General features: G+C 33.9%; 1 protein-coding gene across 37 annotated transcripts in view; it reads left to right on the top strand.

Moving 5' to 3' along the window:
- Positions 1-17,013, top strand: part of EFCAB5 (EF-hand calcium binding domain 5) — a 191,027-nt gene that overhangs the window by 111,249 nt on the left and 62,765 nt on the right. For all 37 annotated transcript variants that reach the window (XR_008293974.1, XM_053211616.1, XM_053211625.1 and 34 more), the window contains 2 exons: positions 13,567-13,666; positions 15,458-16,294. Coding sequence is in view for 36 of the 37 variants with exons in the window: in XM_053211616.1 (XP_053067591.1) it covers positions 13,567-13,666; positions 15,458-16,294 (937 nt within the window). In the remaining variant the exon portion in view is untranslated. The remainder of the gene's footprint in view (positions 1-13,566; positions 13,667-15,457; positions 16,295-17,013) is intronic.

Raw genomic sequence — 17,013 nt, 5'->3', positions numbered from 1 at the left:
CAGAAGATCCAAAGGGTGTTCTGTGTTAACAGCAGAGAGTCCGATGTGGGGTTTGAACCATGAACTGTGAGATCACGACCTGAGCCAAAGTCAGATGCTTAACTGACTGAGACACCCGGTACCTCTCAGTTTCTTTACTTATTGGTCTGCTCAAGTTTTCAACTTCTTCATGTTTCAGTTTTGGTAGTTTATATGTTTGTAGGAATTTATTCATTTTTGTCCAAAGTGTTGGCATATGTAGTTTTTCATAATATTATCTTATAATTACTTATATTTCTGTGGTTTTGGTTATTAGTTCTCTCTCATTTGTGATTTTATTTATTTGGGTCCTTTCTGTTTTTTGATAAGTCTGGCTAGGGGTTTATCAATTTTATTAATTTTTTCAAAGAGCCAGCTCCTGGTTTCATTGATCTATTTTTTGTTTTTGTTTTTGTTTTGTTTTTGTTTTGAGAGAGAGAGAGAGAGAATGCAAGTGGGAGAAAGGAGCAGAGGAAGAGAGAGAGTCTTTTTTTTTTTAACACTTATTCATTTGTGAGAGACAGAATGTGAGTGGTAGAGGGGCAGAGAGAGAGGGAGACACAGAATCTGAAGCAGGCTCCAGGCTCTGAGCTGTCAGCACAGGGCTTGAACTCAAGAACTGTGAGATCATGACCTGAGCCGAAGTCGGATGCTCAACCTACTGAGCCACCCTGGTGCCCTGAGAGAGAGAATCTTAAGCAGGCTTCATGCTCAGCATGAGCCTGATGCAGGGATCAATCCCATGACCCTGAGATCATGACCTGAGCCAAAATCAAGAGTCAGACACTCAATGGACTTAGCCACCCAGGCACTCCTCATTGATCTGTTCCATTTTTTTTTTTGTTTCTATATCATCTATTTCTGCTCTAATCTTTATTATTTCCCTTCTTCTGCTGGCTTCAGACTTCATCTGCCATTCTTTTTCCAGCTTCTTTAGGTGTAAGGTTAGCTTGTTTATTTGAGATTTTTCTTGCTTCTTGAGGTAGGCCTAATGCAGCCACTCTGGAAAAGACTATGCAGGTTCCTCAAAAAATCAAAAATAGAACTACCCTATGATCCAGCAATTACACTAGTTATTTACCCAAACAAAAATACTAATTCAAAGGGATGCATGCACCCCGATGTTTATAGCAGTGTTATCAACAATAGCCAAATTATGGAAAGAACCCAAATGTACATCACACAAAATACACTTTAAAATAAAGACTGTAACAAGAGACAAAGAAGGACCCTATATAATAATAAAGGGACAATCCAACAAGAAGATATAACAACTGAAAATATGTACCCAACATAGAAGCACCCAAATACATGAAGCAGTTAATAAGAAACATAAAGAAACTAACTGATAATAATACCATAATAGTAGGGACTTTAAAACCTACTCACATTTATGGACAGATCGTCTAAACAGAAAATCAACAAGGAAATAATGGCTTCAAATGACATACTAGAACAGGTGGGTTTTACAGATATATTCAGAATATTCTATCCTAAAAGAGCAGAATACACATTCTTTTCAAGGGCACATGGAACATTCTCCAGAGTAGATTATGTATTAGCTCACAAATGAACCACTAGAAAAAACTTGGAAAGTCCACAAATACATGGAAGTTAAATAACACGTTACTGAACAATTAATGGGCCAATGAGGAATTAAAAGAAGAAATTAAAAAGTGTATGGAAAACAAATGAAAATGAGAACACAACAGTCCAAAAACTTTGGGATACAGTAGAAGTGGTTCTAAGAGGAAAGTTTATAGCAATTCAGGCCTTTCTCAAGAAGCAAGAAAAATCTCAAATAAACAACCTAACCTTACACCTAAAAGGGCTAGAAAAAGTAGACTAAACAAAACCTAAAGCTAGCAGAAGGAAGGAAATAATAAAGATTAGAGAAGAAATAAATGATATAGAAACTAAAAAACAAAACACAACACAATGAAGCCGATCAATAACACCAGAAGCTGGTTCTTTGAAAAAAAATCAATAAAATTGATAAATTTTCAATTTTACTTTGAGACATTCACCAAAATGATCAAATGATATACCATGAAAGTGGTCTCAATAAACTTAAAAGAATTGAAATCATATTGTATATGTTCTTTAGCTACAGCAGAATCAATTAGAAACCAATAACAGAAAAATACTTGGAAAATGCCCAAATATTTAGAAATTAAAAACACACTTCCAACTAACCAATGGACAAAAAAATATCATCAGAGAAATTAGGAAATAGTTTAAAATATTAAACTAATTAAATAATGATAGTTAAAACTAATAATTTAATGATAATCAAACTAAATAGTGATAATTAAAAACACAATGCATTATAATTGGAGCAATACAGTGGTGCTTAGAAATTTATAGCTTAGAATTCTTTTATAAAGAAAATAAGAGAGGTCCAAAATCAGTGATCTAGGCTTTCATCTCAAAAAGCTAGAAAAGTAAAGCAAGACCAGATAAATAACAACTAAGTAGAAAGAAGGGCATGATAAAGAAATGGGCAGAAATTAATGACATAGAAAAAAATACAATAGTAAAAATCAATCAAAACAAAACCTGGTTCTTTGAAAAGATTAATATAATTGATGAATCTCTAGGTAGACTAATCAAAGAAAAAAAGGGAAGATACAAATTACTGATATCAAGAAAGAAAAAGGGGACATCACTACAGAGCCTGAAAACATTAAAAGAACAATGAGAGAGCATTATGAACAACTTTTTGTCAGTAAATTTGCAAATTAGATTAAATGGACAAGTTTCCTGGAAGACACAAATTACCAAGTCTGACTCCAGAGGAAATAGAAAACCTAGATACTCTTATATGTATAAAGAAATTAATTAATGCCATTAAAAACATTTCCACAAACAAAACTCCAGGCCCAGATGGCTTCACTGATTAATTCTATCAAACATTTAAGGAAGAACTAATTCCAAACCCATGCAGTCTTTCAGAATATAGAAGAGGGAATACATCCTACTGGTTTTATGTGACCAGCATTATTCTTAAATCAAAACCAGACAAAACTCTTCCAAGACAAAAAACAATACACTAATATCTCCCCTGAACAAGATACAAAAATCTTTGAGTTAGTTCAGTAATATATTAAAAAAGTAATATATCAGTATCAAATGGAGCTTAATCTAGGGATGCAAGGTTGATTAATGGTAAAAATTCAATCAAGTCAACTCACCACATTAAGAAATTAAAAAAAGAAAAGCTGTATGATCATCTGACAAAATTCAACATCTATTCATCATTTAAAAAACAAAAACAATAAATCTCTTGGCAAATAGAAATAGAATTTATTCAACCTGATAAAGAGCATCTATAAAAAAACTTATGGTTATACTTAATGGTAAAAATTTTAGTGATTTCCTCCTTATATCAGGTGTCCACTTTCACCACTTTTATTTAACATTGTCCTGGAAGTAATAGCCAGTGAAATAAGGCATGAAAAGAAAAAGAAAACTCCTTCAGGAATTACATAATCTTCTATGTATAAAATCCTAAGAAATCTTTGAAATAAAAATTTTTATCTTTGAAATAAAATCTTTGAAATAAAATCTTTGAAATATCCACCAGAAAATATACATGGTTTAGTAAGGCTTCAGGACATACAGTCAATACACAAAGATCAATTTATTTCTATATATTAGCAATGAACAATTGGAAGATGAAATTTTAAAATGCCATTTGCCTGGGGTGCCTGAGTGGTTCAGTCAGTTAAGCATCTGACTTTGACTCAGGTCATGATCTCACGAGTCATGGGTTTGAGCCCCACATCAGGCCCTGTGCTGACAGCTCAGAGCCTGGAGCCTGCTTTGGATTTTGTGTCTCCCCCTCTCCCTGCCCCTCCCCTGCTCACTCACTCACTCTCTTTCAAAAATAAATACATTAAAAATTTTTTTAAATAGATAAAATAAAATGCCATTTGCATTAATATCACACACACGAAATAGAGATATATTGAACAAAATACTTGCAATGCCTATAGACTAAAAACTAAAAAACACTGTTGAGAGAAATTTTAAAAACCTAAAAAACAGAGAGAGCATTTCTCACTTGTCTCAAAGACTATATTCATAAATCAAAAGGCTAAATATTATTCGTTCTCAAACTGACCTATAAATTTAACACAGTTCCAACCGAAATCTCAGTGAACTTATTTGTAGAAATCAACAGGACTAGTTTTACATTTTACATTTTTTTTAATGTTTATTTATTGTTGAGAGAGAGAGTGATAGACAGAGTGTGAGTGGAGTGGGGTAGAGAGAGAGGGAGACACAGAATCCAAAGCAGGCTCCAGGCTCTGAGCTGTCTGCACAGAGCCTGACGAGGGGCTCGAACCCACGAACCATGAGATCATGACCTGGGCCAAAGTTGGTGGGCCAAAGTTGGACACTTAACTGACTGAGCCACCCAGGAGCCCCTGACAGGACTGGTTTTAAAATCTATATGGCATTTCAAAGGATGCAGAATAGCCAAAATAATTTTGAAAAAGAACAAAGTTGGAGGAGTCGCACTACCTGATTTAAGGATTTACTATATATCAACAGAAGTCAAGAACACACAGTATTGGTGTAAGGATAGACAAACAGACTAATGGAACCAGGTAGAGTCAGACATAAAACCACATGTGCACAGGCAATTGCTTTTCAACAAAAAGTGGTGCCTAGGATAATCTTTTGAAATAAAGGTTCTGGAAAAACTGGCTACCAACTCTAGGGGGAAATAAAAGTACCTCAAGCTTTACCTCACACGATAAAAAAAAAAAAAAAAAAAAAAAAAAAAAAGCTTGAAATAAACTTTAGACCTAAATGTTTAAGGTAAAAATCAAATTTCCAGAAGAAAACATGAACCTTAAAAGAAAATTTGATAAAAAGCAATTTTAAAATTCCATTTTTGGAAAGACACTATGAAGAAAATGAAAAGGAAGCTATAGACTGGGAGAAAATATTTGCAATACATTTAATGACAAAAAATTTGAATCCAGAACCCATAAAGAACTCCTATAACTTAATGAAATAATTCAGTTAAAAATGCCATGGACATGTCAGAAGAGAAAATATATGTATGCTTAATACATGGAAATATTTCAGTGTCAGTCATCAGAGAAATGCAAATTAAAACCATGAGCTAAAAATTACACCCACTTAGAATAGCTAGAGTTAAAAAGACTGCCAGTGCCAGTACAGCATCTATTCATGATTAAAAACCTTCAACATGGAAGGTTTAGAGGAAACATACTTAATAAAGGCCATATATGAAAAACCCACAACTAATATCATACCCAATGGTGAAAAACTAAGAATTTTCTTGTAAGACTTGGAGCATAACAAGGATGTCCACTCTCACCACTTTTATTCCACATAGTATTGAAAGTCATAGCCATAGCAATCAGACAACAAAAAGAAATGAAAAGAATCCAAATTGGTAAGGAAGAAGTAAAACTTTCACTATTTGCAGATGACATGATACTCTCTATAGAAAACCCTAAAGACTCCACCAAAAAATGACTAGAACTGATAAATGAATTCAGTAAGGTAGCAGCATACAAAATCAATATGCAGAAACCCATTGCATTTCTGTACACTAATAATGAAGTAGCAGAAGAAGAAATCAAGAAAACAATCCCATTTACAATTGCACCAAAAATAATAAAATACCTAGGAACAAACTTAACCAAGTCGGTAAATAACCTATACTCTGAAAACTGTAAAACACTGATGAAGGAAAATGAAGACGACAGAAACAAATGGAAAGATATCCCATGCTTATGGACTGCAAGAACCAATATTGTTAAAATGTGCATACTACCCAAAGCAATCTACAGATTTAATGTAATCACTATCAAAAACCAACAGAATTTTTCACAGAACTAGCACAAATAATCTTAAAATTTGCATGGGACCACAAAGACCTTAAAGCCAAAGCAATCTTGAAAAAGAAGAATAAAACTGGAGGTATCACAGTCCCAAATGTCAAGATATTAATACAAAGCTATACTAATCAAAACAGTTTGGTACTGGCACAAATATAGACACAGAGATTAATGGAATAGAATAGAGACTCAAGAAATAGCCACTTGTTGATATGGTAAATTAATTTTCAACAAAGGAGGCAAGAATATGTATTGGAGAAAAGATAGTCTCTTCAACAAATGGTATTGGGAAAACTGGACAGCTATAAGCAGAAGAATGACACTGGATCATTTTCTTACACCATGCACAAAAATAAACTCAGAATGGACTAAACACCTAAATGTGAGACCTGAAACCAGAAAAATCCTGTAAGAGAGCACAGGCAGTTATTTCTCTGACATCAGCTATAGCAACATTTTTCTAGATATGTCTTCTGAAGCAAGGGAAACAAAACCAAAAATAAACTATTGGGACTGCATCAAAATAAAATCTTCTGCACAACAAAGGAAACAATTCACAAAACTAAAAGACAACCTACTTGAATGGGAGAAGATATTTGCAAATGACATATCCAATAAAGGGTTAGTATCCAAAATGTATTAAGAACTTATAAAACTTAACACCCCTAAGACCAAATAATCCAATTAAAAAATGTGCAGGAGACATGAACAGACATTTCTCCAAAGAAGACATTGAGATGACCAAAATACAAATGAAAAATGCTCAACATCATTCATCATCAGGGAATTGCAAATCAAAACTAAAATATCAGAATGGTTAAAATCAAAAACACAAGAAACAAGTGTTAGCAAGGATGTGGAGAAAAAGGAGTGCTCAGACACTGTTGGTGGGAATGCAAACTGGTGGAAAACAGTATGGAGGTTCCTCAAAAAATTAAAAATAGAATTACCATATGATCCAGTAATTCCACTACTGGGTATTTACACAAACAACACAAAAACACTAATTCAAAATGATATATGTACCCCTATGTTTACTGTAGCATTATTTATAATAGCCAAATTATGGAAGCAGCCCAAGTATCTATTGATAGATGAATGGATAAAGAAGAGGTGGTATATGTATACAATGGAATATTGCTCAGCCGTAAAAAGGAATGAAATCTTACCATTTGCAACAACATGGATCAATCAGGAGGGTATAATGCTAAGTGAAGTAAGTCAGTCAGAGAAAGACAAATATCATATGGTCTCACTCATCTGTGGAATTTAAGAAACAAAACAAATGAACAAAGAAAAAAAAAGACAAACCAGAAAATAGACTCTTGGCTATAGAGAACAAAGTGATGGTTACCAGAGGAGAGGTGGACGGGGAGATGGGTGATATAGGTGGAGGAAATTAAGAGTCGCTTATGATGAGTACTGAGTAACGTATAGAATTGTTCCACCACTCCATTGCATACCCAAAATTAATATAACACTGTAAACTATACTGGAATTAAAAAAAAAAAACAAGACTGACAATGCCAAATATTGGCAAAGATATGAAGCAACTAGAATTCTCATATATTGCTGATAGGAATGGAACAAACACTTTGGAAAACACTTTGGCAGTTTCTTAAAAAGTTAAACATATAAGGACACCTGGGTGGCTCAGTTTGTTACAGCTTGGACTTTGACTCAGGTCATGATCTCACAGTTCGTGGGTTTGAGCCCATGTCCAGCTCTGTGCAGACAGTGAAGAGCCTGCTTGGGATTCTCTCTCTCTCTCTCTCTCTCTCTCTCTCTCTCTGCCCCTCTGCAACTCTCTCTCTCTCTCTCTCTCAAAATAAATAACTTTTAAAAATTTTAATAGAGAAAAAGTAAACATATATTTGCCATATGAGCCAGCAACCAGCAATTCCACTCCTAGCTATTTACCAAGAAGAAATGAAATAAAATTAGAAAAAATGAAAAATATGAATATTCAAAGACTTGTTTGCCAGTGCTCTTAGCAGCGTAATTCACACCTCCAAACTGGAAACAACCCAAGTGTCCATCAACTTGTGGATAAACACATTGTATTATATCCTTACAATGGAATACTACTTTGCGATAAAAGGAGATGAAGTACTGATACACACAATAACATTGATGAATTTCAAAAATATTATACTAAGTGAAAGAAAGAAGACAAAAAAGAATGCATACTACATGATTTCGTTTATATGAAAATCTAGAAAAAGGAAAACTAATCTATAGCAGTAGAAAGCAGAATGATAGTTTTCTGGGGCCATGAGTACAAAGGGGCACAAGGGAACTTTTTGATTTAATGAAAAAATCTATATCTTCATTTTGGTGGTAGTCATGTGGATGTATACATTGTCACAAGTCATTGAACTCTACGCTTAAAATTGGCTCATTTTATTGGATGTAAATTATACTTCTTTGAGGTTGATAAAAAAACAAGAATGCTCACAGTATTATTTATAATAGTAAAAAACTAAAAATAGTACAAATGTTTATCAATAATGGTATGATTAAATAAATCTTTATATATTAATTAATATATATTAATAAATCTATATATATTAAAGATTTTAATAATAAATCTTTATATATATTAGTGGATTATTATGTAGCAATGAAAAAAATTACAGAAAAATTAAACATGAATAAAATTTATGGATATAATATTGAACAAAAAAGATACAAAAGGGTATATACTATATAATTTAATTTATATGAAATACAAAAATAAGCAAACTAATCTATAGTGAAAACATCATAATAATAATTACCTTTGGAGGAATTATTGACTAAGAGATGCCATGAAGGAGACTTCGGGCAATTATGAAAATGTTCTATATCTTTATCTGAGTGGTACTTATATAGAGTATACAGTATAGTATAGGTAAACATTCGCTGAAATAAACATTTGGTATTTGCACACCTTGTTATGTATTTATTATTATTCAATGAAAACATATTTTTAAATTGTCACTGTGGTTGCTTGGGATGAAGTGTCTTTTGAAGGAAGGGCTTTAAGAGACCAAGTGGCTGTTGCATTTAACCATAATTACAGTAAGTGTTGACTACAAGGGCTGTCAGTGGATGGGCTTCATTTCATTACATTGGAGATATTGTAGAAAGTAAAAGACAAGCTCAGGGCTTTAAATTCTCGCTCAAGTTGCAGTCAGAAAACGATAAAATTTTCATAATGGCTCTGAAGGAATCTCTATTTCTTTTATTTTTAGGGCAGATGTGGATGAAAAATCAGCCTCTAAATTTAATATAACAGGATTAAAATGCAAGTTGAATTCACAGAGTTGTCAAGTCTCTTATAGCAAAGTCAGCATGCTGCTTGGAAAATAGAGGGACCTTGAGGCTTGGAATGTTTACGTTTGGATGGAAGCTAAGACTTGAAGTACAAATCTCTCTAAGCCTTCCTTGGCAGCAGAAGCAATCCCTTCTCTCCTGTTTGAGAATATTAGCTTTTCTTTCCTTATAGCCCCTATAATAACTTCACTTAAGGCACTCAGCTTGCAGGGGGATGTCTATTTTCCTTAAGGCCCACCTGTCCAACATTCATTGCCATTAGACCCAAAGTTGGAGTCAGATCTCAGCATGTCCCAACAGGACTAGTCAAATCTGTACTGAGAGGTGATTGTTGGTACTCTAAGGGAATAGTAAGTTTTTACTAATTCATAGCAGCAAAAACCTAGAGAATATGTGTGGGGATTGATTATAAAACTTTTAGACTAGGAAGGATAGATATAAGTTTGGATTGGCTCAAACTTGTCAATATACTTAGAAAATTTACTTAGCAATAATATTTTGAATATCTGTGAATGGTTTTAACAGTTTTCTTGGTAGGTAAATTGAAACCTTGACTCAAATATGGCTTATGTTCAATGAGATTGAGATGCCAGAGTCTTCTTGGAATACTATAGAGGAAGAAATCCAAAAGCTTATAAGGTTGTTAAAGTTGATTTCTCTTATGTGGTCTGCCCATTATGCACCTTTACCATATCCCCCCAGAGGGCACAGATGACACTTTCTTGAGAAGTACATTAATGAGGAGAAGACTAGTATCTCCAAAAAAAATCTCTTTGGTAGCTCTCCTCTGTAGGCTGAAGTTGATGGTAGTAGATAGTGCCATTGAAATTATGGGATTCCAAAATGATAGAAGACCTGGTATTTAACTGCCTGAGACAAGATCTACTGGTCAAAGTCAGTGCTCATAGATATCATAGATAAATGGCATTTTAACTCAATGCCCAATGTCAAGGTCCATATTATAATGAATTCATTTTGTCTGGGACTTACACTGTGGTTATTTACCTACTTACTGAATGTATAATTGGAATTACCACAATGAACAATAAGAATTAAAGTAGCCATCTGAAAATTTTGACCGGTTTCCTTAGAGTTACATAAATAGGATGTCTATTAAATTATTACTAGAGTTATTCACAGAAAAGCTCTAACTATGAGGCTAAAAACATGAGTTGAGACACCTCAAGGGAGAATCTTGGCTTCTCATCCACTTTCCAGACTTAAGCCAATTTATACACCCAGAATTCTTTGATTGAACAGGAGTCTGGCTCTCTTGAGAAAGAATCCTACAAGACTGCCTCAAACATATACTGTAGATCTTACTGCAAGCATTCCTCAAAATACCTGTAGCCATTTACTAGGGTGATATACATTGGAAAAAGGAAAATATCCCAGACTTTCAGAGATTACCAGACACTGATTGCAAGTTAATACTAATTCCTAAGATCTCAAAATTCCCCAGTGGACCACTGGTTAAAATTAGAGCTTATAGGTGTCAAGTGATAAATGCTATTTTGGTCCCCCAATTAATCTTTGGATTTAGCTCTGTTTGTTTCTGGTTCCTGAATGTATAATTAGAATAGATATACTCAGAGACTAGCAGCATCCTCACAAATTAGGGACTAAAGGATGTCATGGTAGGAAGGACCACATAGAAACTCCTGAACTTTCTCAGTCTGCCAGAATGGTAAAAATAAACAAAAATAACAAAAACAAAATCATTCCACAGAAATTAGATATAAAAACACATGAATGAAGGTTCAGAAGAAGTAACCCTATCACATTCTTGTCTAATTCTCCTGTTTCGCCTATGCAGAAGGTAGATCTTAAAGAATGTTTGTAGAGTACTACAACTCCATTTGCAGTTGTTATCCACTGTGTGGAATCTTTATTGAACCAAACTGACACAACCTCCTCATTTACAACTATTGGTTTGTCAAATACTATTCTCTCTAGAGCAGTTTACAAGGACCAACAGAAGTTTGATTTAACCTGTCAGCACTATACTTTTACTGCCTTGCCAGAGCAATAAGCAGCCCTCTTTCTTTCTATTAAAATCTATTATGCAGACATTTCACAGAATGTCAGATCTACTAACCACGATGATTTCCATCATGGTGATTGGATCTGCTGAGCATGATGCTTTAGATGCTTTGGTACAACCCATATGTGTCAGAGGCTGAGAGATAAAAACCATACAAATTCAGGGTTTACTACCATGGCAATATTTTTAGCATATCCTGAAACATGACAGGATATCTCAAATATGAAGCAAATATGTCGCCTGCCACTAAAAAAGAGGAACAATGCTTATTGGACCTTTTTACATTTTAGGAACAACCTTTACTCTTATATTTTTTTGTTACACATTAAATGAGCTGTTAGCTACTAAAGTCCTAGAGAAAGAAAAGGCTTTGTAGGTTTTGTACTCTACAGTGCAAAAACTCTTCTTTACTTTATACCTTAACACCTAGATTATCCTACAGTATTTGAAGTGTATGGGGCAAATTGGAATGTTATGGCAAGTTGCAATAGAAGAATTACAGTGTAGATTACTTGAGTTTTGGAGCAAAATTATACCCTCTACTAATGTTAACTATTCTCCTTTGAGAAACAGCTCCTGTGTGTGATTATACTGTGATAAAACCATATGCTTATTATTTGTATACTTTTCTGTATGTATGTTGTACTATAAAAAAAGGTTTACTTTTTAAAAGCTATATGGAAATTAAGGTCCAAATATAGCAAAAACAATTATGAAAAGAAGAGCAAGCTGGGGAGGATTTCCCGGGTTTTTCAAAATAAAGCTGTATTTACAGAATATTGGACCTGACATTAGATTTATGAGTATGTGAGAATTTAGCATATGACATAGGTAGCAATAGAAATCAGTAAGAAGAGCCTAATCAATAAATGCTAACTTTTCCAACTGGGGAAAAGTTAAAATTAGATTTGAGCCTCCATAATGAGGAAAAATAGGTCCTATCTAATCAAAGACCTAGATATGGAAAACAAAATTATAAACATTTTAGAAGCCTATATAAAGTATAGAGCATGCCTTTAAACCTCAGGTAGGTAATATTCTTAAAGAATACCTCTAGTAAGCACAAATCATAAAAGAAATAATCAATATATTTGACTGCCTCAAAATTAAAAACTATGATATGACTAAACTCACCAAAAGTTAAATTAAAAAATAAGAGATAAACTGGGAAAGGGTATTTGCTATATAGATCACAGAATGATCATTGTCAAAAATTTACAAATTAGTAAGAAATAGGCAACTCTTTCTAACAGAAGAAAGGAAAAGGATGTAAAAAAGCCATTCATAGATGAGGGAACGCAAATACATAGTAAACAAATGAAAATATTTAATGTCACTAAGAATCAGGGAAATGCAAATTAAAATAACTAGATACCATTTTTTATCCATCAGATTGAAAAAAATTGTAACCTTTAACAATATCTAGTATTGGCATGGATATGGAGAAATGACATTCTTATTCAGTAATGGTGAGAAGTAAATTGGTATAGGTGTTTTGTTGAACATTTAGCAATAACTACTAATGGTGAAAATGCACATAGTATACAATCCATTAATTACACTTTTAATTATTCCCCTAAGGAAATGTTTACAGGTGTACTCAAGGAGATGTGTATAAGGAAATCCATTGCAGCATTATTTGAGTATCAAAACACTGGAAATGATTGAAATGCCAATCAGTAAAGGGACTTAAAAAAATTACAGTGTTTTCATATTATAGAATAGAAAACAGCAGCTAAAAGGAATAAAGTATATTTCTTTACATACATGAATTGATCTCAATGTTGAGTAAGTAAAAGCAATTTTAAGAAGTACACGTTTTATGATGTCAACAATATATTTTAAAGTACATAAACAAAATGTTGATAATCATCATTTCTGGGTGTTGGGAACACAAGTGTTAGTTTTATCATTTTCTCTATTTTTCTATAATTAAAATGTTTCTCAAAATAAAAACAATGCGAAAAATAGAACAAGTAGGAAGCAGTTAATTGTTTCAAGTGTCATACTCAGATCAAATTAGATAAGAACTGAGCATTGTACATTGGATTTAACAATTAAGTCAGTAACTATTTGTTAAGCATCTATATATTTAAGTGCAAGGTATTTTGACATGTCACAGGATGGGAAAGTAGAATATAAGCCTGAAGACAAGGTATAACTTTCCTGACTTTGACTCCTCAGCTTTTATTTACGTAATGATGGTAGTAGTGGTGATGATAAAAGCTTCAATAAGCCATATTACATTTACACAAAAATCTCAAATTTTCTGTGACAACTAATTGCAAACTTTCTGCTTAGGTAGGGTTTTTGGGTCGGCAGAGGACATTGGCCTTGCTGGAAACATTCTATGACCAAAGTTCGAAAATGCTCAGAAGTTTGCTGCGAAACCCAAGACAATGTAAGTGCCACTCAAAGGGAGTGTGCTCAAGCTGGAATGATGTAATACACCGGCATAATAAAAGCCATTCTATTCCCATGGAATCCCTTCACATGACATCTCCCTTAGATCATGATAGCTATATCTAACTGTTCATTCCCACACAATTCACTCATCACAACTAGATGTATTTTTCACTATAGTGCAATACTAAAGTTGTCAAGTTAGAACTCAATTTTAAGTTCATTCAAATGAAGAGGTGCTTGAGTGATAATCTGAATATTTTGGAAATTAAGTTGGTAATGGTAAATTCTAGTTTTAATATCTAACTTAGAATTCTAACATTTCTAGGTTTTCTTCTCCCAAGCATTTTTACTTGTATGCCTTTATTGAAATAATACAGTAAAATATGTTTTTTATGTTACTACCAAAACAAATAGAATTATGGGTTTTATTTTTATTTTTTAAAGAAAAAAGGCTCTAAATTGATGGGTTTTCCAAAGAATGTCAATATTTTAGTTCTATGTAAAACTAGTTGGATATTTAAAAATCTATGGGTGATATAGAGTAATCCTGAAAACTGTGGGAATCACACTTTTATAGCGTGGCTATTTTGGGTGAGAAAGGAACAGTTTTGTGTCATGAATCCCACTACAGAGAGTGGTCCTGGACACCAGGTTTGTTTTGTTGTTGTTGTTGTTGGTGGTGGTGGTGGTGGTGGTGGTGGTGGTGTTTAAGTGGAGTTCTGGTGAATGCTATCTAATCTTTCCCTAGATTTATGAAACAGGTGTTCATATAAGTTGAGGAGGAAAGGAATTAAGGAATGAAAAAGAAAGAAAGGTGGAGAATAAGAAAGGGGGAAAATTAATATTGGGAAAACATAGTCCAGGGAATGATAGTCATGGATAGAGACTTGCCTTATTTTGATATTGCAGATATTGAGAAGGTATTTGAGGTGGAAGACATGTGTCCTCCCCTTAATCCCTATGCTGTGCTTATTGTGGGAGGACCAAGAGTAGATAAATTCTTTTTTAATTTTTATTAAAATTTAGTTAACAAGCAGTGTAATATTGGTTTCCTCACTTACACCGTGCACTCCTTAACACCCATCACCCATCTAGCCCATTCCCTGCCTTCCATCAACAAACCCTCAGTTTGTTCTCTATAGTTAAGAGTCTCCTGTGATTTGTTTCCCTCTTTTCTTTTCTTTCCCCCCACTTCCCATGTGTTCATCTGTTTTGTTTCTTAAATTCCCCATATGAATGAAATCATGTAATATTTGTCTTTATCTGGTTGACTTATTTTGCTTAGCATAATACATTCTAGCTCCATCCATGTCATTGCAAATGGCAAGATTTCATCCTTTTGATGGCTGAGTAATATTCCATTGTAAATATACCACATCTTCTTTATCCATTCATCAGTCAGTGGACATTTGGGCTCTTTTCATAGTTTGGCTATTGTTGATAATGCTGCTATAAACATTGGTGTGTGTGTACCCCTTCAAATCTGGATAAATTCTATTTGTTGGCAGTTTTAAGCAACTCTGCAAGTAGAAAAAGAAGAATCATGTTCATTTCCAAAGCCACACCTTTTAGGAAGGGATGATTTCTAACTTACAGTAGTGAACATCTTTTATGTTCCTTTGAATATCTTTTTGCCTCTTGTGTTGGAGGGAAAGCTGTTATTTATTTAAAACAATAAGCCTATGTTATAATTACTGTCATCAATGCTGTTTTGCATTAATTTACTGGCTCTGATTCTGCATTATAAGATCAATTGTTTAAGTAAATATTTTGTTTTCTGCATTAGGGCCATTCATTGAATTTGAAGAGATAGACTTGCCTGAGTTCTGGGGAGACATGGATAATCAGAAACATATTTATGAAGACTTTGACAAAGTGCTCTTAGAGATAAATGCATTACTTTCTGAAAAACATGCTAGCAAAACCCAAAGCACATTGTTAGAAACTCCAGAAGATCAACATAAACATGATGAATATACAGAATCAACACCACCAGAACAACAAAGAGGGACGACAGCAGAACAAGAACCAAACAGAATTTCAACCAAAGAACAAGAACAAGACAAAGAGTCTACTGGAAAAAAAGAACTATACAGAGAAATAGTAACAAAACAAATCCACACAGGGTCAACTCCAGAACAAGGATCAAGTAGAGAGTTAATAACAGAACAAAGACGACATAGTGATTCAGTAACAGAACAAGGACCACCACAAAGAGTATCATCTTCAAAACAAGGAGTCCACATGGAATCAACTGCAGAACAAGGACGCCACAGAGAATCAATAGCAGCACAAGGACCACACAGAAGGTCAATCTCAGAACAAGAATCACACAGAGAGTCAGTAACAGAACAAGAACCACACAAAGGGTCACGTGCGGAACAAGAACCATCTGGAGAGATAATTCCAGAAAAACAACAGGACATAGATTCAACTTTACAGTCAGGAAGAGGTAGTATCTTCAGAGAAAGTAGAAAATCTAGGGAGTCTGCTTCCTTTGAACATACTGAAATCCTCCCACAGGAAAAGAGGACTCAGGAGCAAATATATGAAGAGGAACTATTTGTGAGTCCTGAACTGCAAGAGGAGGTTCCAATATCAAGAAGAAAATATCATCTTTCAGGTAGTAATGCAGTTTTTCTATGACATTGGCTCCCTGTTTTGTGGAATGATTGTTAAAGTCTTTTCAGAAAATAATCATTTCAATTAGCATTTTTTCTGGCATATCAGATCAATCAAACCTTAGACATATTTTGCTACTGAATATGCATCTAGGCCTTGAACAATCAATTAAATGCAAACCAGAATGTTTCTGTTTTCAATTTACCTAGAATTCCTTTTGCACAGGAAGCCCATTCATAAAGAAGTAATCTGGTGATGTTACATATAGAAAGCTTCACTGGACTCCTGAAAAGGCAGTAGAAGCCCTTTAATTTTAAATGTAGCGTGTAATATTAGAAGCCACTTTTAAAAATGTCTTTTATTTCTTTTTTAAAATTTTTTTCTAGAGAGAAAGTGTGTGTGAGCAGGGGAGAGGGGAAGAAGGAGAGAGAGAATTCCAAGCAGGCTCCATGCTCAGTGCAGAGCTCAACACAGGGCTCCATCCTATGACCCTGGGATCATGACCCGAGCAGAAATCAAGAGAAGAATCAGACACTCAACCAACTGAGCCACCCAGATACCCCTAAAATTTTTTTTGTTTCGACTATAAAATAGGTCTTGCTTTTTTCAGTTATATAAGATATATGTTCTAGAAACATTTCTGAAGGTTACATTGAAGACAGAAAGCACCCTGCATTTCAAATATTTATTCTGCAAAAGACTTTTCCTCTGAATTACCTA

Source organism: Acinonyx jubatus, chromosome E1, assembly GCF_027475565.1.
Source record: "Acinonyx jubatus isolate Ajub_Pintada_27869175 chromosome E1, VMU_Ajub_asm_v1.0, whole genome shotgun sequence".
NCBI lineage: Eukaryota > Metazoa > Chordata > Mammalia > Carnivora > Felidae > Acinonyx > Acinonyx jubatus.
Note: the sequence above shows the minus strand (reverse complement) of the source record. Positions and strands in the feature narration are given on the sequence as shown.